This window comes from Talaromyces proteolyticus (assembly GCF_021365285.1).
Source record: "Talaromyces proteolyticus strain PMI_201 chromosome Unknown BGW36scaffold_11, whole genome shotgun sequence".
Classification (NCBI taxonomy): Eukaryota; Fungi; Ascomycota; class Eurotiomycetes; order Eurotiales; family Trichocomaceae; genus Talaromyces; species Talaromyces proteolyticus.
Genome location: NW_025764287.1, coordinates 724329 through 746935, shown reverse-complemented (window position 1 = coordinate 746935; position 22607 = coordinate 724329). Strand labels below are relative to the sequence as shown.

The 22607-nt window shown below is 45.4% G+C and overlaps 8 protein-coding genes across 8 annotated transcripts; 4 read left to right on the top strand and 4 right to left on the bottom strand.

Annotated features, from left to right (window-relative positions):
- Positions 1-370: 370 nt before the first annotated feature.
- BGW36DRAFT_386883 (WD40-repeat-containing domain protein) lies at positions 371-5646 on the bottom strand. The gene is made up of 4 exons (XM_046217054.1): positions 4497-5646; positions 2827-4349; positions 2697-2777; positions 371-2648 (listed from the first exon to the last, which is right to left on the bottom strand). Exons 1-4 carry the CDS (start codon positions 5512-5514, stop codon positions 384-386), a joined length of 4887 nt encoding a protein of 1628 aa, XP_046068055.1. The 5' UTR covers positions 5515-5646; the 3' UTR covers positions 371-383.
- A 517-nt stretch (positions 5647-6163) lies between these two features.
- BGW36DRAFT_386882 (uncharacterized protein) lies at positions 6164-6979 on the top strand. Its single transcript, XM_046217053.1, has one exon. The coding sequence runs from the start codon at positions 6304-6306 to the stop codon at positions 6862-6864; it is 561 nt and encodes a 186-aa protein (XP_046068054.1). The 5' UTR covers positions 6164-6303; the 3' UTR covers positions 6865-6979.
- Positions 6980-7132: 153 nt separating this feature from the next.
- BGW36DRAFT_386881 (uncharacterized protein) lies at positions 7133-8472 on the bottom strand. Its single transcript, XM_046217052.1, has one exon. The coding sequence runs from the start codon at positions 8340-8342 to the stop codon at positions 7281-7283; it is 1062 nt and encodes a 353-aa protein (XP_046068053.1). The 5' UTR covers positions 8343-8472; the 3' UTR covers positions 7133-7280.
- Positions 8473-10827: 2355 nt separating this feature from the next.
- On the top strand, positions 10828-11867 carry BGW36DRAFT_303675 (putative endo-arabinase; the record flags this gene model as incomplete). The annotated part of the gene is made up of 2 exons (XM_046211898.1): positions 10828-11142; positions 11211-11867. 2 exons carry the CDS (start codon positions 10828-10830, stop codon positions 11865-11867), a joined length of 972 nt encoding a protein of 323 aa, XP_046068052.1.
- Positions 11868-12418: 551 nt separating this feature from the next.
- BGW36DRAFT_348131 (nucleotide pyrophosphatase family protein) lies at positions 12419-15190 on the bottom strand. Its single transcript, XM_046213259.1, has 3 exons — positions 14558-15190; positions 13240-14500; positions 12419-13189 (listed from the first exon to the last, which is right to left on the bottom strand). The coding sequence occupies exons 1-3, from the start codon at positions 15005-15007 to the stop codon at positions 12792-12794; spliced, it is 2109 nt and encodes a 702-aa protein (XP_046068051.1). The 5' UTR covers positions 15008-15190; the 3' UTR covers positions 12419-12791.
- A 1454-nt stretch (positions 15191-16644) lies between these two features.
- On the top strand, positions 16645-17121 carry BGW36DRAFT_363067 (uncharacterized protein; the record flags this gene model as incomplete). The annotated part of the gene is made up of 1 exon (XM_046214433.1): positions 16645-17121. One exon carries the CDS (start codon positions 16645-16647, stop codon positions 17119-17121), a length of 477 nt encoding a protein of 158 aa, XP_046068050.1.
- A 973-nt stretch (positions 17122-18094) lies between these two features.
- Positions 18095-19909, bottom strand: BGW36DRAFT_437886 (putative monooxygenase; the record flags this gene model as incomplete). Its single annotated transcript, XM_046221475.1, has 1 exon — positions 18095-19909. The coding sequence occupies exon 1, from the start codon at positions 19760-19762 to the stop codon at positions 18095-18097; it is 1668 nt and encodes a 555-aa protein (XP_046068049.1). The 5' UTR covers positions 19763-19909.
- A 195-nt stretch (positions 19910-20104) lies between these two features.
- Positions 20105-22598, top strand: BGW36DRAFT_464627 (fungal-specific transcription factor domain-containing protein). Its single transcript, XM_046222259.1, has 3 exons — positions 20105-20640; positions 20697-21341; positions 21398-22598. The coding sequence occupies exons 1-3, from the start codon at positions 20326-20328 to the stop codon at positions 22535-22537; spliced, it is 2100 nt and encodes a 699-aa protein (XP_046068048.1). The 5' UTR covers positions 20105-20325; the 3' UTR covers positions 22538-22598.
- Positions 22599-22607: the final 9 nt, after the last annotated feature.

Sequence of the window (22607 nt, the reverse complement as noted above, 5' to 3'; positions counted from 1 at the left end):
CCTAGCCCCTGCCGACTAATTAATGTGTAAATTTGCATATAAATATGTCTAGATAGAAGAGTTCTTTGCCGCTCAGGTGTGCATCCCAATACACATCAAATTTGCACACTAAACTAAATTTCTTGATGAGTAATCACTTACGTTGAAACTGACTTGCTGGTCAAATACCTGTGAGGGTCGGAGCTATCATCGTTCGGGCCTTTCCCTTCGTAACTAAACTTAGCAGTCATCCACTTTACATGTTTCAAACCTACTGGTGTTTTCAATTTTGGGCTGCAAGCCAGGAATTTGCATTCTGGGTAGGATTTCCACCAGTGATATGGGAGACGGCCAAAAGTTCCTCGCATCAATTATATATAGAATCATATGTGCTACGTATATAGTTAAGCTGAGGCCATCTCAAGAAATGAAAGGTAGCCTGATTCGTGGCTGAGAACTACAAAGTTTCCACACACAGCTGCGCATGTCGCTCGGTAGTTTGCTGGGAGCAATACTAAATTTTGCCCATCTCGTGTAACCCATTTATCTGAAATGTATATTCCACTTGCTGACCAGGATACCTCAAAATCCTCGGAGCAGCTTGGTCGCAGAGTTAACGAGCCACGTTCGGTATTCAGACAAGAGTCAGATGAGAAAGACAAGGTCTTAATAGGAATGCCAATACTACAAATGTGTGTCTCCTTGCCCATAACCGTGTCCCATACTCGGAGGGTGTTATCGTCTGAAGCAGACGCCAGTACCTGGCCGTTTAGTGAGAACGCGACTGCATTAGCTGAATTGGTGTGGCCTAGAAGGATCTGCTTCACAGAACTTGTGGCAAGGTCCCAGACCCGGACAGAGTTATCATTGGAAGCAGACGCCAGGATCTGACCATTTGGTGAGATAACCACTGCATTAACAGAGCCAGAATGGCCATTCAGTATCTGCTCCGTCTTGCCTGTGGCAATATCCCAAATCCGGACAGAGTAATCTTTGGATGCAGACGCCAGGATCCGACCATTCGGTGAGATAACTACCGCATTAATTGAATCAGAATGGCCATTTAGTGTCTTCTTCATTTTGCCTGTTCTTGTGTCCCATAGCCGGATAGTGTGATCATTAGAAGCAGATGCCAGTATCTGGCTATCTGGTGAAAATGTTAATGCAGTAACACTGCTGGTATGACCATTCGAACATTGTTCTTGACGGCATCTCGCTGCGTTCCAATTCCAAAGATGGGTATCGTCATAATCTGAATCAGACAATAAAATCTGTCTATCTGGGGAAGAAGCTAATAAATTAGCTGATATAATGTGGCCCGGCGAATCCTGATTTGTGATGGCAGCAGGAAGATTCCAGAACTGGACAGTGTAATCATCTGAAACAAACGCTAATGCATTGCCATTCGGTGAGAAGGCCATTAAACTAACTGAGTAATCGCCCTGCAGGATTTGCTTTACAGTGCCTGTGGCAATATCCCAGAGGCAGATATTGCCATCATTTGAGCTAGATGCCAGTATCTGGCCATGTGGCGAGATAACAATTGTATTTACTGACGTATTATGACTCCTTAGTGTCTGCTCTGTCACGACTGCCGTTGTATCCCAAAGGCGGATATTATGATCGTCTGAAGCAGATGCAAACATCCGGCTATTTGGTGAAAAGGCCACTGCGTGTACTTTGGAGGATATTTCGCCCATTCGCTGTTTTATGGAACCAGTAGCTATGTCCCAGAGTTGGATCCTATGCAATGAAGCTAATGCCAACACCCGGCCGTTTGGTGAGAAAGTTACTGTATCAACCTTGAAGTCCTGCCTCGCCATTACCTGTTTGATAACACCTGTAGTTGTGTCCCATAGATGAATACTAGCATCAGCTAAAGCAAATGTCAGAATACGACCATTTGGCGAGAAGGTTATTGCGCGGACATTCCAGCCTCCCGCTTTCTGCTTTTCAGTACCTGTAGCCGGGTCCCACAGTCGGATAGTATTATCATCAGAAGCAGATGCCAGCACCTGGCCGTCCGGCGAAAAGGCTATTACGTGGATCCAATTTGTATGGCCTTTTAAGTTCTGTTTGACAGCACCCGTGGCTATATCCCAAAGACGGACAGTGTGATACATAGAAGCAGATGCCAGCATCCGATTGTCTGGTGAGAAGGCTATTGCATGGACCTTCCAATTGCTACCCCTCAGTGTCTGCATAATGACGCCTGTGGCGACATCCCAGAGCCGGACGGTATGGTCATCTGAAGAAGATGCCAGGGCCTGATTGTTTGGAGAGAAGACTAATGCACGAGCTGACCCATTATGGCCAAGTAGAATACGCTTCAGGGTGCCTGTCGCTGCGTCCCAGAGCCGGATGGTGTGATCCTCACAAGCAGACGCCAACATCTGGCCATTTGATGAGAATACCACCGCATTGACCGAACCAGTGTGGCCACGCAGTGTCTGCACACATGAATCCCAGCACTCTTGGGTTCCAAATACATTCTTGATAAATTTTAGTCTTTCATCCCAATGAAGTCTCTTGATTTCGCTCTTCTGGGGACAGAAGACAAGTGCAGCGCTATATGTTTGCAGCGGAGCCTTCTCTATGATTGACCCATAGCTATTTACAAATTTCTCGGATTCCAGTAAGACAGAATTGCGCCGTATTTTAACAGCAGCCTGTCGATATCAGAAATTAATATTTTGGCTCCTGGTATGAAGACGCACCTGGTCGTTACACAGAAATACACTCAAAGTATATCTTTGATTGTAGTTCAAGATCGACAGAGAGTGGGGAATATCTTGAGCCTATTGTAGATTAGATGTGATATGTTGAAAATTGCTTATTTTCACATACCTGCTGTCGGTATGCAAGCCTCCTGAACGATAGAATTCCGTGTGGGACCTCACCAATAAGGCTAAGGCTCTCTAACCAGTGAAGAAGATGTTTTTTAAAAAACCCCATTACTCCTCTATTCTCTACTGCTTCACTATTATCAATTACTTCCGGATCAACTTCAAGGAAATGGTCCAACCAGTACGTGCAACTATATCGCAGGCCCAACAGAGGGTCAGGATGTGGTTGAAAGGTTGCTACCTCAGAGGCTAAAACACCTGGATTTTCAAGATTGTAAATATTTTGTCGCAGCCTGGTTGAGAGGGTCTCTACAGATCGACTAAACATTTTGTGGTGAATCGTTGAGCGTTCCCAAAAGATGGCAGTAGTCGCATGAATGTTGTCCAGATGGTCCTTGGCCGATTGGTGGATGAGATAGACATATTCATCGCGGATTGAAAGAAATGATCCACACAGGATGATTGCCCTATCTACCTCTTGCCTTTTGTCAATCCCAGTCAGGTGGCATATCTCAGATAAATGCAGCGGGCGGTAGGCAAGTACAACCATCGACAGGACCATAACACATATATCACGGCGCCGACCCTTGAGTTGATCTATGTGCCCTATCATTTGATCATAGAGCTTGGAGAGGTCTGTTGGAATATCTTCAAGAGCATCAAGGACTTCTTCTTCAAGATGGCATTTGCGAAGTTCTTCAATCACCAGGGCCACCCATAAGAATGTCCCATCAGATTTTCGGCAAAGTTGATATTTGACCCGTTCCTGGAGTTCTTGATCGTGTTGGAGTATTTTCAGGTGCGATACTTTGTAATAGATGTATGTCTCAATTGCACGAGAAATACGGTCCGCGTTGAGCTCAAGGCTGAGCGTGTTGGCTTCATGATCGTGATCCAGGATCTCCTCGATATGATTCATATTGCGACTGGTGACAATCCATTTGACTTGGACAGATGTCATAGACATTGTCTTCGCAATAAGTCTAAGTAAGTTTTCTAAGTCCTCTTTACATTCATCAAGAGCATCAATCAGCAGGTGTACTGTAGGTTGCTGTAGATCTCCAATAATATTTTCGAAAACCGCGGACAAACTGTAGAAAGCATTTCCACCTTCAAACAGTCTTTTACCTTCCGTGCTGTATCTTTGTCGCAGGTGTGAGATTAGGTGCGGCTGTTGGATGATCAACATATAAATCAAGCCCCGCAGGACGGCGGTCGCATTGTTTAATTTGGGATCAGTTCCCTGGCAAAAGAAATAGGCGGGAAACTTGGATGATTCTGGCTTCAAAAGTTGCTTGATTATCCCAATTACAAGCATAGTTTTACCCTTCCCAGAATCTCCCTTGATCCAAAGAAGTTGGCTCCCTGGGTTGTTCCACCAACGTTGATATTCGGCATTATCCAAGATCCATCGAAATGAGTCGTCAAGTAATCCACCCTTAATCGCCTCAATGCGTCTTCGGTCATCATCTGGATGGCTCAGGAAGACATCTTGCAGGCAACGTTGGTCTTCACTAGTATAACCTTGAGGTCCGTTAGTGCATTTCAGCCCCGCCATTATTGCGGGTGAGCATTGTTATTTTCGGCAACCATAATTTGACGGTGCTACGGTTTTGGGGGAATATAACAGGTACAATGAATGAGGAACTTGACTTAGAGGTGCGTACTGACCTTCTCCAACAGCGGGTTTCCAATACTCCAAAAAAGCTTTAGCAGTTGCTGCTCCAGTTGCTGCTGCATAGGCTTGCCATGCTTTATTCTTGTGACTGTCTGCATAGTCACACACCCCTTTAATAATAATGCATGGAATATTATCCCAGACTCCTGCCCCTTCCATTTCAAAGCCAATAACCTCCTCTCTTCCGATAATATTGTCACGGTGTATTCCAGACCTCATTACTGTATCAGCAGATGCAAATTTCCCAATATGGACCCTTGGATTGTAGTGTTCTGTACGGTGTCGACGTCGGCAAATTCGGTCCTCATCACAGCCTAACCGGGTACAAATTGTTTCTAGGGCTGCTTCGCAGGCATTATCTGACGTGTCATCAAGGCAGAGACACCTAGGATGCGAAATTGAACCGTAATGCTTGTGTTGATATGATGCTTCAAAGAGGATATCATCAACAGAGTTCGGACGACCCCAATCAAGTTGTGACCCCTGGATTTCTTGCAGATGATGTAGCATCTTAGCTTGAAGTTCTCTGCGAGATCGCTTTGCCTGGAGGCCTGCTAACAATGATCGGATTTCTTGATTTGGCCTTCCGAGTGTGTCCTTTACTCCTGTCTTGCGGTCAAATCCACCAGGGTGCTGCCTGCCAAAATCATATTCGACCACCGCATCACCTATTATGACGTCGCCTAAAAATATCTCTTCCTGGTTTGACAGATATGGAGCACCTCCGCATATACCAATAATCAGTGCCACTTCGATCCTTTTGTAGCTGATTTTCAAGCTTGATGCCACACTGGCAGCGTTTCCTTTCCCCATACCTGGCATGTAACATAAAACCACATTATGCGCCCCAATCCTTCCATTAACATATGCATTGTCATCTCCGGGTTGTTTCTTGTAGAACTCGCCTAACCTATCATAGGTTTTATCAAAGAGCTCTTCGACAGCCTCCGCCTCAAGAGTCAGCGCACAGATAATTGCAATCGCAAATTCGTCCCGACTGTTTGGGCGCATCTGGAGTAAACCGAAGATAAAAGGCCGACAAGCATCAAGTAAGAAGTTGATATGTCCGAGGTATTCTTCAGAGGGGCAGATTGCTATCTGTTTGTTACAATAAAGTCAAGTAATCGAAGTGTCTGAGATCAGTTTCAAGTGATGATATCCCAGCCTCGCGGTATCAGCCTCGCGGTATCAGCCTCGCCAACCAGGACTCCGCATTAGCCGCTCAAAAATCACCGCGACTAAGCGCGGCTGAGGCTATGCGGTACAGAACAGGGGTAATTCGTCGCATAGTTAAACCAAAATCAAAATTAATTCTACGAAACTGGGAAATGATATATTTATAAGTAATCCGAGGCGTCTTCTCGTGAAAGAGAATGATATCAAGTAAAGCCAAACTGACAAGGCGCTGTATTGAATATTGAAATTCACCATAAAGTTACTTTTATTTCGGAGATATCCCCGTTCCAGCAAGAAATAATATGTTGATCTTGGCTTTCACCGTTTTGCAAAAGTAAAATGGCAAATGTAACTTATGCTGCGTTTAGTTTACGTAGGGCGACCAGGATTGAATCGTTCATCACCTGACTTCCATTCATCCCCGCATTCCTATGCTCCGCCTCTTGCCTTTCACCTATCGTTAGGAACACACTACAAGAAGCAGCTGCTTGTATTCGTTTATAAGTAAAAACCTTAGAATTGTAAGGTAGATATAGCTGCCATTTCCTTAATAGTCCCATTACATACTACCATACATTGGTCTAGAAGTATTCAAAAGCCAGAAATCTCTTGAACCTACACGTCATGGAATATGTCGACTCAATGTCCTCTACCACCACAGATGAAGATGGATTCAATACGCCAACCCATACCAGCGTTTTCGATGGACCAAGCGGTTTAGAAGCGTCTGACTTCCCGCAAATGATGAGTTCTGGAGAACCTCCTTCGGAGGGAAGCTCATATATAATCTTGGATCCTGAGACAGGACTTGTTATTGCACTGAGGAGTGGCATGCTATGTTTAGTCTCTCGATACAATGAAGGCGACGGCAGAATTCAATGGCGCTGCGTGAGGCACCCGGACAGGTGGTATGGCTTTAGGAATGAGGCTTCAAACACCTTTATAGGACATAACGATCATAGAAAATTTATTGCAGGGGCAAATGTACATGACGATTGGGAGCACTTCTGGGTAGAGCACCACCGGGATGGAGGTCACATACTTCTTGTGAAGCGTGCGCAGTGGTTTCGTGTCTGGTTTGAACCAATGAAAATAGGTGGAAATGACGATACGCAATTAGTGACTACTAGCGCACCGGAGGAAGGAACTGCATGGAGGTTTATCCGGGTTGACAGTGAAATTTGAACTAGCTGTCTACTATATATACGGAAATGCTCCAGAAAGTGGAGCAACTCACTTTATATTGAAAAGGCTTTCAGTTTGCATTATTTTTAACTATCGGCAATATAACAATGTTGATGGATTTGCGCTACCAGTTTGGAGGGGTACGAAAGGGGGTGGTATGCCAGCAATAACTATGCTCTCGTTACTCATAATCATGCCGTGGGCAAACTCTGAGTTGATGATTTTAAATTTGGAGTTATCTGAGTAGCAATACTTGTCACACAGATGGATGGCCTACGTGATTTTCCAGGATGATCTTCCAACGGGGCGGAAGCAGTAGGGGTTGGGAAAAAAATTGAAATGAGTAAAAGCGCGCACCGTTTTTGCAATCAACTGAATCGCTTCCTGCTTACATATAGGAATGGCTATTCCTTGGATTATGCACCCTTCTTGCTAATACCTAAACGTGCGATCTCCGTTTGTGCAACTTTCTTGATAACCGCGTCTTGGTCTGCCACCGGTTCGTAGCCCAGCTGTTCCCTTGCCTTGCTCACATCCCATTGACAGCCACCAGCAAGGTATTTAATCCGTCGACTGCGCAATTCAGGGACTTTTGTATTCAAAGTAAAAATCCAGTAAACCCACTCACCAATATACGCAAGGCCGACTACAAGCCAGAGTGGGATGACTTTGATTTGGTCTGATGGAACCGGGTGACCAGCACCAGCATACAATTTGCGAGCAAAGTCAAAGTATGGGAGACTGACGCCGTCGGAAATGAAGAAAGCCTGGCCGCCTACGGGCCGACCCTCGAGTATTCGTTTCGCTGCTAGGATATGTGCTTGGCAGGCCTTCTCCACGTAGACAACTTCAAAAACTGGTTTGTTATCGCCAACCTGTATGTTGTGTTCGCCTTTTCTAATTGTGCTGAGTAATGTCCCAACGCAATTATCATCATTCTCGCCATACATGCCTGGGATACGTAAGACGGCGGTGATCAGGGTGGGTGGTGCATTCGCCGCCTGGACCTCAGCATCGGCAATGGCTTTAGTTTTGGCGTATGGATTGGCATTGCTGTGCTCAGTATGAAGCTTTGCTATTTCCTCTGTCTGTTTGACGCCAGGCATTTGCTGCATTGCAGAATCCGAGCTAGTGTAAACCAAGACACGCGTGCTCGCCGCTTCAGCAGCGGCCTTTAAGAGGTTACGTGTGCCCTCCACATTCGTCTTCCAGAGAAGATGTTCTGGGGCGGTGTCTTTCGGTGATGCAGTGTGGAAGACGACACGCGGATTAATCTGAGCAAAGAGGTCAGTGGCCTGGCCAGCGTCGGTTATGTCACCTGCGTGATAAGTGACGCCTGGAAACAGGTTCTGGTTTGGTGTTCGGCTGACAACGTGGATAGCTGTGCATGTCGGCTGTGCCTGCAGCGTCTTGACTAGGTTGGACCCTAGGTAGCCGCAGCCGCCGACGACCAGAACGACTCCAAGATCAGTGGCCATCGTGCGAGTGAATGGGTTGGCTGGAGATGCCAGTGGTTATGGTGAAGCTGTGCCTTCCTTTTCACCTTGTTTATATGAATAGATAGAGTCTGGAATAGTTTCCGCAACACTGGAAGAATTTCGATTGACGTATTATATCATCTGCCAGGATGAGCTAAAAGATGGCTATCCGCTTGACCAAGACCCCAGACGTCGGCCGAAAAACTACTACACCAAAACGAGTCCCCGTAATTAGTAAGGGTAATCAATTTGGTATTTATTGGCTGACACCAGAAAAGCTGCAGCACTTTCACCTAACCGTAAGAGAAACGATTCCTTTAGAAAAGTAACTAAAACATAGATATTCTGTTCACAGAATATCCTTAGGTTAATGTAACAAGGATATTATGAGTAGGTTATTATTATTATGACTGTCAATTTTAACGACCTTACCTAGTTTTAAGCTATAAAGGTCTCATTTTAGTGGGAACTAGGGAGATCTTTGGGGACGAAGCCCCTAATTTCCCCCCGCCCGCCCCAAAACGGTGCCAAAACATTCAAATGTACTTACCGCCCAAAGCCGCTTATATGCGCAGGGCGATTTGGGGGCATTATAGGGAACGAGTTCAAGAATAGAGCGAGCGTCCTCCTGGCGGCCAAAGGTGCGGGCGTCGTCGGTCGATGACAGACCGCCCAGAGCTGTCACCCTTCCCCCCGAAACCCTGGGGCCTCATCTTCCTCCATAGCTTCCCATCCCGATAAATTAGTCCTGCGGGTCTTGCTATAACGTTATTTGGAAAGCAGGCAAAGCGTTGGAATTAAAGCTAATCTTATGAGGTGCTAGTCAATTTAATGAGTGAATTGGTGCTATTCTAACAAAAAACCGAGCATGAGGAAGGAATTTTTCTGCAGGAAATTTCTAGTGTTCAGACTGCGCGCAAACGGCGGTGGTCAGGTAATTTCTGCCTGAGCGGTCAGGCAGAAACCACCTGAGCATGCCGGAAACAGTGCCACGGAATGAGGCTTGGTGGCGCACGCTTATATCGACCTTGTTTATGCTCTGTCTATAGCTGGCTACGTTTGTGTTTTATCTTCCGAAAAGCACTCTCTTATTCATGTTCTCTCATGGCTCTGCACGCTTGATGGTGACCTGAATTATGTAGCTAGACCCCTGGCTAGGATGTATCCCATTCAATATCATCGAAGCTCCTTGCGTCGCGGCAGTTCGAAAGTCGTGTAAAGGCCAGTATGCATCAGGGACTAATATAGCATTGTACCTGCTTGTACCTTATTATATACTTGGATAAATTTGAATTCCCTGACGAATATTGCCAGAAAACATTTGAATGCTGTAGGATATACGACCCTACTCTTATTATGCCAGAATATCTAAATCAATGCACATACGAAACTGTTGCTCTTCCCTTTCTCCTAATTGGAGATGGTGGAACTTAAGATTTTGATTGATGGAATATTCAGTATGCAGACACTAATTCTTCGCCGAGTTCAACCACATCCAGGCAACCGGATGTAACGACCGCATAAAGTACGTGCAAGGAAGATCAGACAAGCTCATTGCCAAAGCCTTCCGGATCCTTTTTATACTGTCATAGCAAATACGTACCAATCATGACCAATACCTGCAACCTGCTCCATGAGCTCCTTGCTGCTGACGGTATGGGATACATTATAGTTCAGTCTGGAAAACCCACCTTGTGTACATTGGAGTGAAGGCGGGGATTAATTCAATTAAGAAGGACTGTTTCCGGTCGGGAGGAGACCTATTCTTTAATTGATTGCTCAATAATGAATATAGTCCTCAACCCTCTTCCCCCTCCCACACGACCTCACATCTTGGCTTGGCGCATCTCTATGGGGTACGCGCCAGACTTATCATCCTACCCAGAACAAGTACAAGTTAGATACTAGAAAGTTAAATTAGAGTCTCCCCCGATCCACCCTTCCCTCCCTGCGTAGCACTGGAGCTGTTTATGTGATATCGTACATAGCAACCGTAGATCGATAACAGCGATGATGGCGATTGCAGCGTTCAGACTTATTATTCCAGTGATCCGTTACGATAAATAGTTCACAGAGCAACTTAGTCGCCTTTCCAGACCAATAATTATACAATGGATAATGGAGCCCATTGCTATTCCCTGACGATTGCGTGTACACATGAACATGTCAACCTAATCCGGCAACATGGGATGTAACCCTAACTGTCAAAGCAAGGATGTTCCCAGGCACTCTTCACGCGAAATCCAAGTGAACGGGCATTTGCCGCTGCAACTAGCCCCGTGTGCGATCGTGGCTTACATATACACCTCCACACGTTCATATCTTTAAAAGAAAAGAATTCGTGCATGTTGATCATTCATTCCATACCGTGGCAGCTTTTGTTTGCCTTCGACACTCGTTCAGTTCGTTTTCTGTCATTCTTCACATGTTCTTAAAACTTTAATTTTTTTCTTAATATCTATAATTGAATTTTTTACATCAGAACATGCTTTCATTATCTCACCTTGCAGTCCTCGGACTCAGCCTCATTCCAGCCGTCTTTTCCTCTCCCCTACTACCGTCTAGCAAACGAAGCGGAAACTTTAAACTTGCCCTAAACACAGATTTCCCCGACCCGGCTTTCATCCAGCATACTGACGGATCTTGGTACGCCTTTGGCACCAACAGTAATGGAAAACGCATCCAAGTCGCCCATTCAAATGACTTCGAGTCTTGGACCCTGCTTGATTTAGAAGCTCTCCCAACACTGTCTGGCTGGGAGACGGAGGTGAACCACTGGGCTCCAGATGTGATTAGACGGGTATGTTTCTCCCGAACATTGCATTTTCTTTTTTCCTTTTAGAAAGCTTAGCTGATAGACGGAAACAGTCTGATGGAAACTACGTCATGTACTATTCCGCCGAATACTCAGGTGGCAACGGACACCACTGCATCGGAATCGCCTTGGGCGGCACCAACCCTGCGGGCCCCTACATTCCAGTGTCCAACACGCCATTCACCTGCCCTCTCGACCAAGGCGGAGCGATCGACGCCGCCGGCTTCCAAGACTCCGATGGATCTCGTTACGTGGTTTACAAAATCGACGGCAACGGGGGCGACTGCGTCAACGGAGGTACGCTCGCTACTTCAACACCGATTATGCTCCAGCCAGTCAAAGACGACGGCGTCACAGCCGTAGGAAATCCAACGCAGATCCTTGACCGAGACGAATCTGAAGGACCTCTGATTGAAGCCCCCTACTTGACAAGGGACAGCGAAGGAACTTACATCCTTTTCTATTCGAGCCACTGCTTCAACGACCCGAAATACGACGTCCGCTATGCGACGGCGTCGAGTATTGCAGGGCCTTATACTAAGGCGGGATATTCCTTGGTCGCGTCGACTGACCAGGTGTCCGGGCCTGGCGGAGCCACGGTCAATTCCGAGGGGAAGATGTTGTTCCATGGATGGTGCAATGGTAACAGTGCCAGGTGTATGTATTCTGCTCATCTTGAGCTTGCCGGTAAGACGGTCACTCTGGCGTGATCGATACACTCTTTATGAATCGAATTTCTTATTGTTGTCTGGGGGTTTGATTCGTTGTATATGACTTGAATATATAGTTTTGGTATAATTTGGACAATAGACTATGAATGGAGCAAATTGATTTGTTTTGGTGACATTTGGTTCATTCTAATCGGACAGGCGTCATGCGCAGGAATATCGAATCCTTCAATGGTTAAACCTTCCTGAATCAGTATCGGAAGTCTCGCCAGACTCATTTGTACCCTTCGAGTGTCGGAGGTATATTATGAGGAACCTAATATAATTTTAAGCGTTACTATCAATTCGGCTAGACCTACATCCACCCTTTCATGGTGTTCCAATAACGAGTTGCGCTGTTCTGCCATATTTTTATAGATCGTTTAATCGATAAATTGGCACTGGTAGACTGGAACTGGTTTTGTTTTGGGTTAGGGTTGTAAAGGATGAAATCGACGGAAATCACCCACTCCTATATTCGACCTTAGAGTAGATCGATCTAATCTAAGAAGGAAAATGTTGTTGATGTTGGAAGTTTTCTTGGTACTTCGGATCGATTTATTTTATTACTAATGACATTGCGAGTCGGGTACGCGGTTCTGACCTAGTCTGCTGTAGATACATCAAGTGGTGTGTCAAGAAACTGAATTCTCAAGATCGTAATAGCTCTTCTCTTGCTAATTCAACTACCAGAATGCTTTAGGCCAAATTGTTAATTAGTCCGCAAAGCTACGACCTCGAAATGACGAATTCGTTTACAGCAGGGGTATCATTATGCTAACTGGAATACATGTATCGAGGACAGTACAAAGCACGATAAAACGACTAAGTGCATCGCCATCCAACGCCAGCCAAGATCCAAATCTATTAAAAGAAGGAAATAATTCCGTCGCTCCGTGAGTTCATGTTGAAGTTAATTCCTGAACATCATGACTCGGGAGGCTTGTTGTCTTCTTTTGCATCCCACAACTGACCGAACCAGTCCTTGATAGAGTTTACGGTTTCCTTCACGCCATCGAAAAACGACTGCAACGATGATTTAGACTCATCTTCTGTGTCATCCTCATCGTCCGTACCAGGTTCAGGGGCAGCAGGGACGTCGGGGGAGATTGTTTCGGCAGGTATAAATGGTAGTGTTGGGAGTGTAGATGTAGGGAGAAAAGGCCCGGTTGTTGTTTGAGGCGGATCTTCTGGGCTTTCTAGTTCTGGTGCGTCTTCATCACTATGCAAACCTATTGTTTCTAGCGGGAGATGAAGGGTGCCGTTGTTGGGAAGTGGAGTGAGTCCGATTGACTCGCAGATCAGATTGTATACCTCGGTATTTTCTGTATGGCTTGTTAGTGACAATATTTGAGGTGATTTTGAAAAGACGTACGAAAGTTCTCCACTCGACTGTTGGGAGGGTGAGGAAAGGCAGGACCACGCGCCACAAAAATCGCACGCATGAGGGGATGTTGATTATCATAGCCATGGAGTCCCTGGGGGCGGTAGATTATTTCTTTCTCCATTGCCTCCTTTACATCGAAGTCAGGTCGCTCCACGACAGCCCAGCCAGCCTTGGGAATGACCCAAAGAGGCGCAATACGATCGTTGTTTGAAAAATGATATCTTTCGGGCATTGTTTCTCGTGTATAGACTTCAATGGCATCCGAGAAGTTCTCTGCATGCTCGGCTAACTGACTTTTTAGGACATCTAAATCTTCATCTCGCTTCGGTCGTAGTCCTCTGAGTGGCCACCCATCGATGTATTCTACCAAATCAATATCAATCAAGTCTTCTAACTGGACGGTGCGCTGGTAAGATGTAGTGGCCATCCCGTGATCGGAGACGACTACAATGTTGACAATATCTGTCAAGTTTCGAGCCTCGACACCGCGTAATATATCGCCTACCATAGCATCGGCATTGGAGATAACGTCTCGAATCTCGGTGCTATTTGGACCATATTTATGCCCCGCAGTATCGACATTCGGCACGTAAGTAGCTATGAACTGAGGTCGAAGTTTTTCCACATCGGAATCGCTTTCTTCTCCAGGTAAATCTAAGAATTCCATGACACGTTTTACTTTGTGTGATAAGAGTTCAGAGCCGTTAAATTTATCATAAAACGTCGGGTCTATTTCTCCAATGTGTGCTTCTGATCCGGGCCACATATGAATAGCAGTGCGAACGCCTCTTTTCTCAGCAGTGGTCCAAAGTGGCTCCGCCGTCCACCATTTGGCCTCCACCGAGGATTCGGGGCTGACAGTGAATAATTCTTTCATGTTCGGATCGTAAAAGTCGTTCGCCACCATTCCGTGGCTTTCGGGATGCAAGCCAGTAACGAGTGTGAAATGATTCGGAAATGTCACGCTAGGGAAGCTTGGAGTCATGTATCTGGGCGAAACACCTTTAGCGATAAAGGAATTGAGCGTTGGAGTGAGTCCACGGTTGAGAAAATCAGCGCGAAAGCCATCAAGAGATATCAATATAGTAGTTGGGCCAAAGAGGGCTGTTCCGTTTGACAGGAGGGTGGTGAGGGGATTCGAGGTTTGAACGTCGCTAGATGCCTTGTAGGCACCTAAAAGAAGGATGAGGAAGAGAACAATGATGGCGGAAAATATAAGTAAAAGGCGCAAAAATCTGCTCTTGGTAGACTTCGCACGGTCAGTTTGATATCAATTTGGCCAGTTATTAAATTAGCGCTGGCTTACTCGTCTAGGCTCCCAATCATCTAGCTCTTTCTGATCCAAATCTAAAGAATCGATATCGTCGTCATCATCTGATTGATCCTTAAATCCCTCTTCCATCTCAAACATCAGGTCACCCTCCTGGTGCGGAATTCTTTGAGTGCTCCCTCTTCTTTCCCTTCGTCGACTCCGATCCCTTTTGCCTATCCGTACCGGACCGACTGTTGGACTGAAGATTCTCCGCAAGCCATCGGCAGGGCTGCTCCTGACTAATAGCTTTTCCATCTCTTCCTCCTCTTCCAAAACTGTCTTATCGTATCGAGCAACTTCTAAAGTCGACCGGTTCGCACGTAGGAATTCGTCATCCTCGGAGTCGGAATCTTGGTCCGATAGCGACCGCGGTGAATGGACATCGTCGTCGTAGCTAGAGGGTGAGAGTAGATCAGAATTCGAGCGACCTCGTGCCGCGAGCATGGCTATAGCTGTCTAGCTCTACCCTGGCTTTGCCAGAGCTCGTTTTGGATGGCGAGCCTTTGAGGTGATTGTCTTACTCAGGAGCAACTGGAGTTTCGCAGCTGCGGCGCTTCGGAGATAAACAATGCCAAGACGTACAATACAGTACGGTAATATCACTTTTCTTGGCAACCAATTGCTGATGTTTTGGAATATTCTTGTTATTATCATATTATACATGTAATTGAGACCTATGAGGGAGATAAATATTCAAGAAATGCATCTGATCGACTATCAAGTTTGTTTTTGTTGACTAGTACGATATTTGCAGTTCCCAAGGCAACAATTTCTAGGAACATACACGTGTAATTTATCCTCATATCAACCGATCCAGTTCCACGTAATTTCTGTGCACGGAGGTCCTAAATTCTGACTCTGTCTGAAGTAATATAATAAAGGAAAGATGAGACACTGGTAAAGTACTCGTGAAGAATTCCCTACGAGATCTGGCCATCCTAAGCAGGAAGACTCTACTGGACATAAATCACGTGATACAAGCCAACATAATCCGGAATCAAGACTGTTAGTAATCTTATTCTGAACTTCAACTCTTGACATGCAGCCTGACAGCCTCGAGGAATGATTCTAACCAGAATCTATCATTCCACATAGTTGGAAGGTGGTTACTTTCTATATGTATCTCTATGGGTTCGTAGGCGGCTGCTTCCGCTTTCGGAACATTTCCGGAAGCCCTCAACTCTGGTGTAATGAAAGCACAGTCAACAAGCCGAATTTAACATTCACTGAGAATCATTATCAAACAAAAACAAACTAAGGAGCCTTTCTAAACATGATTATTGGTGTTGTTATGGTACCTTGTGAATGCCGCTTAACCTGCTCGGACCACATTTCCTGTTTTCAGGGACCTATGGCTAATAGTTTACAGCAAGACATTTAAGTAGACCAACATTCTTTAAATTTTAGCTCTGAATACATGTATCTAAAAGTCATATAGGTCGCTGAAAACATTCATAGGATTCTTTTTTCGTTGAAATCGGAAGATCACACTACCATCTTCACTCGCATTCAGGGGCAATTCTAAGAATAGCTGTTGCGTTGCATCAGTCGGAAAAGGTTTACTTTACCCATGGAACACGTAGCCTCCGCAAATTCCAAAATGTCCGACGTTGCACGGCTGCTTGCAAATGATATTCGGAGGTGGAAACGTCTCTACTGCAACCCATCCCAATCCGGCAATATCACGAGGCGAGTCACGTGATATGTCATCAGAGAGAGGATGGCATCGAAAGAAGATTCGCGGGGGGTGGATCTGGCAGAATATTGATGGTTGTATTATTTGGATTTTGAACAAGGGGTTGTGACCCACAGTTCCATATGAGCCGCATTCAGTGAACATATACAAACACTCACTGCATAGTGGTTTGAGTAGCCCTAGAATAAACTTTTCTGGGAGGCAGGCTATCACTATAAAAAACCGAACCCCTTCTCTGGTCACATCGCTATTTTTGATCCCCTTGACACACTCTCTAGTTTTTGACTTTATTAAGGCCTTTTCAGAAGCTGGTTTTCTATTCTTCCCTTCTTCGGTCCACAATCTCTCGCTCCTACACTACAAACATCCTCTCCAATTAATCAAGATGCGCATTTCTGCACCAGTCATCGGTATCTTCGCCCTTGCTGCCGGCGTTGTGGCAGAGGAGAATGGCGCTCCTGGGGTGTATGAGAAGCCCACCCCCACCCCCCAGTCAACCTATATCAAGCCTAGCACCTCTGCCCAGCCGGTGTATACTCCCCCTCCCCACCATAGCAGCTCTATTGTTCCCCCGATTAGAAGCATCACCACCTCTCCTGGATCTCGTGCATCCTCAACTCCAGGCGTTGTCCCTACTAGCCGTGGCAGCGGCGGCGGCAGCGGCAGCGGTGGAAGTGGAAGCGGAGGAAGCGGAGGAAGCGGAGGAAGCGAAGGAAGTGGAGGAAGTGAAGGAGGCAGTGGTGGTTCTAAACCTTCTCCCAATGTTCCGCTTTCCAATCCTGCTTCCACTATCGAAGTGCCAGAGCTCACTTACTTTGGTGCCGCCCTTGGAGCTCTAGGCGCTTTTATGGCTCTTGCCTAGAAAGATGAATCATGTATCCATCAACCTGGGAATTCCATTATACATCTAGCGAAAGTCTTTCATTATTGTCATCTGTACGGTGGTTAATATTGGGTTATACAGTGCTCTAGAGTCGAAAGGTGGTCGGAGTTATACTGGTTTTTCTTTTATGCTCTCTCTGATTGTTTTGTGGGATATTGTGATGGAATGAATTTGGACTGTTTGAGCTATCTCGACTCTTCAGAGGGATAGATTGATGAACCTTCCTCTGTTATTCCACGGAGATATCATATGTTGACGTGATTGGTTATTTGCTTGTTAATACTATATGTAATGCTAATGACTTGATTTTCATTGTGAGACAAAATCTAGTGTTACATCATTTTCAATAAAGATACATTTTCCATTGAGGTAAAAACATTTTGAATCTGCACTCCATTAGGGCTCTGTGATCGGCGGACATGATCGCGAGTTTGCCGAAAACGGAATTGAGAATGTCTGTACAGTTTATAGCAAATGAAGATCTTGTCACTTGAGCGATTTTTATCTGTTTGTTTTTTTTTAAAAAAAAAATCAATATGTATGTACATTTAACAAAAGTTTATCCGTACAATTTCGCGATAAATGGTAATCCAAAGTTTTTGAATTAAATACTTATTGAGCCATCTTGTAATGAATTTATACGAAGAACTGCTGGTTCGGTAGGTAGCGAGAAAATACTTTTGTTAGGCAAATTTAACCATAAAAACGGCTTTTTAAATTTAGTAGCATCTGGTCGTAAAGCTCAAACAGTTGACACTTGAAGCAATATACGTAACAACACCGATCTTTAAATAGTATGAGGTGCGAATATTGCTTAACAGTATTATTGTATCATTGATTTCTACTAGATACAACCCAGCTTTTGTAACACATAGACCTCAAATAAAATTAGAGCCGAGATGTTACTCCATGTCTTCTAAATGCTATGGTAAATCAAGACCATCGACTTTCATCACAAACATAGAATCTCTCCAAGTACATCCTCCAGCATGGCATAAACATCTGTTGGCATTCGCCTCTGCCTCCATGCTACATAACCATCGGGCCTCACAAGCAACGCCCCGGTTGAAGAAATTCCAGCTGCTGCTTCCCACTTCTTTCCCTGATCTACGATCTCGCCTTTAGGCCCCACCCGATATCCTGTAAACCCTAGACCATGAAATTTTTCGTTAATCGTTTTGAGAGCCGCTACCCAAGCGTCTCCCTCACTCCCAGCTAGCAATACAAACCCTTTTCCAAAAATATCGATTGTTGAGATTTTATTTCCCTCTTTCTCAACCCAAACATGAGGAGCGCGAGACCCAGGTCTGCCGTCCAATGAAAAGAACAGTGAAGGCGCGTTCCAAGGCTTCCATGTCATCCCACCTAATGGCCATATGTCCTCTCTTACCACAGCTAGACTGTCGCTTGAGTAAACGTAACCGTAACCACTGGTTAGAGGGATGATTCTTGTCCATCCCATGATTGTTCTTAAATCTCGTTTTATGGAGATTAGACCGCGGTCGTCTGCAGGTCCAGCAGACGCTTCCGCTGCAGTTTTACCGACTGGAAGCCTCTCTGTATCGAAGGTCTGGAGTAGTCTGGAATTGGCATAGCCATTTAGAACGAAAGATAGCTTCCAGGCTAAATTATACGCATCTGAGATACCAGTATTCGCTCCCTGTCCGCCATATGGGGGCATTTGATGGGCCGCATCCCCTGCAAAGAAGATACGGCCGTGCTGTAGTTTGGTGACAACTCGAACAGCAGGCTGCCACGGTAAGATTGATACTATATCGATCTTGATATCTGGTAGGCCCAATGCAATCCTTAGTAGCTCCTTACATCTATCAGGAGGGTAATCTGCTGGTTTTTCGCCTTTGGAAGGGTCATAATTTAGATGAAACACCCAGCGGTCGCTGTTGTTAATTGATGTAAGAATGCCGACGACCTCTGGAGAGTCAATCGAACAGAGACTGAATTCACGGTTAAGAACTATGTCCTTGAGGTCTGCATGAAATAAAATATTGAGTAAATTGCCCATCGTGCCACGGCCTGTCGTTGTAACACCAAGTTGTGAGCGGATTGGAGAGTTGGCTCCGTCTGCTGCTATGAGATAGTCCGCAGTCACCTTTATACTATTGCCTGTCTCTCGATTCCTAATTCTAGCAGTCACATATTCCTCATATTGTTCCACATCTGTGCATTCTGAGTAAAATCTCACATCTCCACCTATCTCCCTCGCCGCCTTCAGAATCACCGGCTCGAGCATATCCTGGGTAACGAATACACCGTCCTCCGGACCGATTTCTGCTGATCGAACCAGCGACGCCCCCTTTCGATTCTCTCTCCGTGGTTTTGTCTCAATGACAGATTTAAGAGAAGTTCCGGAATAAATACCCCAGGTAGGCGCTAACGAAGCTCCAGCCTCACGGACCAGATCAGACAGCCCTATAGTGCGGAAAATTTCCATTGTTCGTGCATTGACGCTACGCGCTCGGGGATGGATCGATGTTCCTGAGTGCCGCTCAATCAGTAATGAGTTTACGCCTTGGTGTGAAAGAAATAGAGAAGCGCTGAGACCAACAATACCGCCGCCAACTATCAGGACTGGGACGTGGATTGTTTCTAGTGACGCCATGGTTGTCGTCAATTTCCAACATAAAAGGCTCGAATAGACCAGAGAAAATATATTGAAGAGAGAAATTTTGTTCTCATTAATTGACACCTCCTTGAATGGTAATAAAAATTGGCTCCGGTTTCATTTAAAATTTAGTGACTGTCGAACTAAATGATCACGTCGTCAAAAGCCGAACCAAGTGTTAAAAGCCGGTCAAAAGCCGTCATGCTGACCGGTGACATCATCAACTCAGATTTTGTAAATAACGCGCTCATTCTCAAAGCAAACATTCAATCGTATGCTAATATTCTCCTGATGCGATAATATACTGTTCATCAATAGATTCAGCTGACTGATGTGTATCATTTGCAGGCTATACGGTAGTCAAGAGTTTGCAGTGTTTGCTTCCCGCGAGCACCAACGTTCTACTCATTCTAGAGATCCACCATTGTCTTACGCTCTCAAATATTGCCATTTTTGATGGGTGATCCTCGTGGTTTACAGATCTGTCAATCATCCATATCTTGTGAATGTGACACAGTGAGAATCAGCTCAGGCACACCCTGAACATACACATACGGACAATGGCGTCGCCCATCTCCGGAAGGTTTCCGGTGACCAAAAGCCAGATTGTTCCTACTCTCAGCTGTGAATTCTGCCGACAACGCAAGATTAAATGCGACAAATTAAATCCCTGCACAAACTGTCAACAATCTGGCGTTGATTGCGAGCCTGTACGTCGTAGGCGGCTGCCTCGAGGACGTCACAATACAAGGAAGCCAGCCGCAATTACTCCGAACTTGCAGGATAAGATCGATAGATTAGAGGCCCTTATCAATATAGCTCTGCAGAAACCTCCTAGTACTTTTACAAACGATAATGGGTTAACCCCTAATTCGGTATGTCATCGCATACCAACAGAAGCATCTTTTTGCTCATTACAGGGAATAACCAGATATCTACCGAAGCTTCTGTTTCCAAAGGCATAACAAGCAACCCTTCCCCGCTGGACAACGGTCCTTCCACTGATGATAAGCTGGCTACACCACGATTGTGGTCTAGCATGTTGAAGGAGATCCGCGAATTACAAGGGCTTGCTAGTACTACGGCAGGTGAAGCAGAAGGAGATGATGACGACGATGAATTCGAGGACCAAGAAAGCCCACCTGCCTTCTTAGCACAAAATCATGCTCATTCACGCTTTGTTGGTCTATCCCTTGGACAGTTCGGGGGTGTTCCCTTACATTCCCTGTCACTGCGCCCGGCACCTGCGGTCGCAACTGCGCTTTGTAATATATATCTCGACCAAGTCGACCGTATTTTTAAGGTGCTGCATCGAACTTCAGTGCAGCAACATTTCAATGAAGGGAAACCATACAGTGCGCATCGCAGCTCGCGTGTTGCAGAGGAAGCACTCGATGCCGCCATCTTCTATGCAGCCATTGCGAGTATGACGGATCGCCAGTGCCAATTACTTTTTGACTGTAGCAAAGCCACAGTGTTATCCGAATACCAGAAGGCCTGCGAAATATCTTTGGAAAGGGCAGATTTGATGCGAACAAATGATATGACTGTTCTCCAAGCATTCGTGTTGTATCTTGTATGTGTTAGATCGCTAGAAATCTCGTTCATACTTTCTAACAAATTAACTAATAGATCGCCACCCGAGCGCACGATAAATCACGCGCGGTTTGGACACTGTTGGCTACAGCAGTGCGAATTGCTCAAGCACTTGATTTACATGTGGAGTCTATTCATCCATTTGAAACTTTTTTCAGTAAACAGATGCGAAAGCGGCTCTGGCTAACAATATGTTTTCTGGATATGCAAACCTGCATCGACCCTGACTCTAAACCTCTCATTCCTTTTGAAATGACGCAAATAACACTGCCACTCAATGTGAATGATTCCGATTTCGACGTACGCTATCAAGGTCTCAATCTCTCAGAACGTCACGAAGTAACAGACATGACATTCGCCCGCGTAACCTATAGGCTTTTAGCTCTAGGAAGGAGTATTTATTGCACAAGTTCGGACGGAGAACACGACAAAGTACGTCAAGAACTTGTCGCATCTTTTGACGAAGATGTATTGCGACTCACCAGGAAATGCAACCCTGAAGACAATAATTACTCCTGGTTTATCTACCACGCAACAAATTCTTTGAGAGCATCAGCAAAATTCTTCATAATGAAACCGCTCATAGCCATGCGGAAAAATACGCCGCAGTCCTTGCTAGAACATTCCTCTATTCTCGAGCTGTGCGAAAAGATGCTTGAAAACACTCCTCGCATACACAACGATGAACGGGGAGAGGGGTTCAGATGGTATATCACCCCGCAATGGCCTGCTCTTCTTTTAACTATAAGAGAATGCTCTGTCACAACAGACATTTCTCTTATTCAGCGTGTGTGGCCACTTGTTGAGGATGTGTTTGAGTGCTACCAGAAAGCACACGCACTTCCCACACGACGAACAAGAATAAAGGCACTTAAGCGGCTTGTAGAAGCTACAAGAAAAAGGGTCCAAATTCTTATTCAACCAAGTCCTTCGGAGAATCAAGGCTCGACTACTACCTCTGAAGATGCAGGGATCTATGGAGATGTCGAGAGTTTCGCGAACTCCTCTATACCCTACCACGAGGGGCAGCCTGCAACTGGTTTAATAGATCCGTCATGGATTGCATGGGACGATTTCATAAATGAACTGTCTTCTGAACAGTTACCCAACGACGGTTTAGGCAATTGGGAAGATAGTCTTTTCATTACACCTGACATGATCTTTCCATTTACTTGAGCGGTAATGGTACATAAATTTACATAGCTATTATTTTCAATTCCATGCCATGGGCTTGCACAGTGTAACA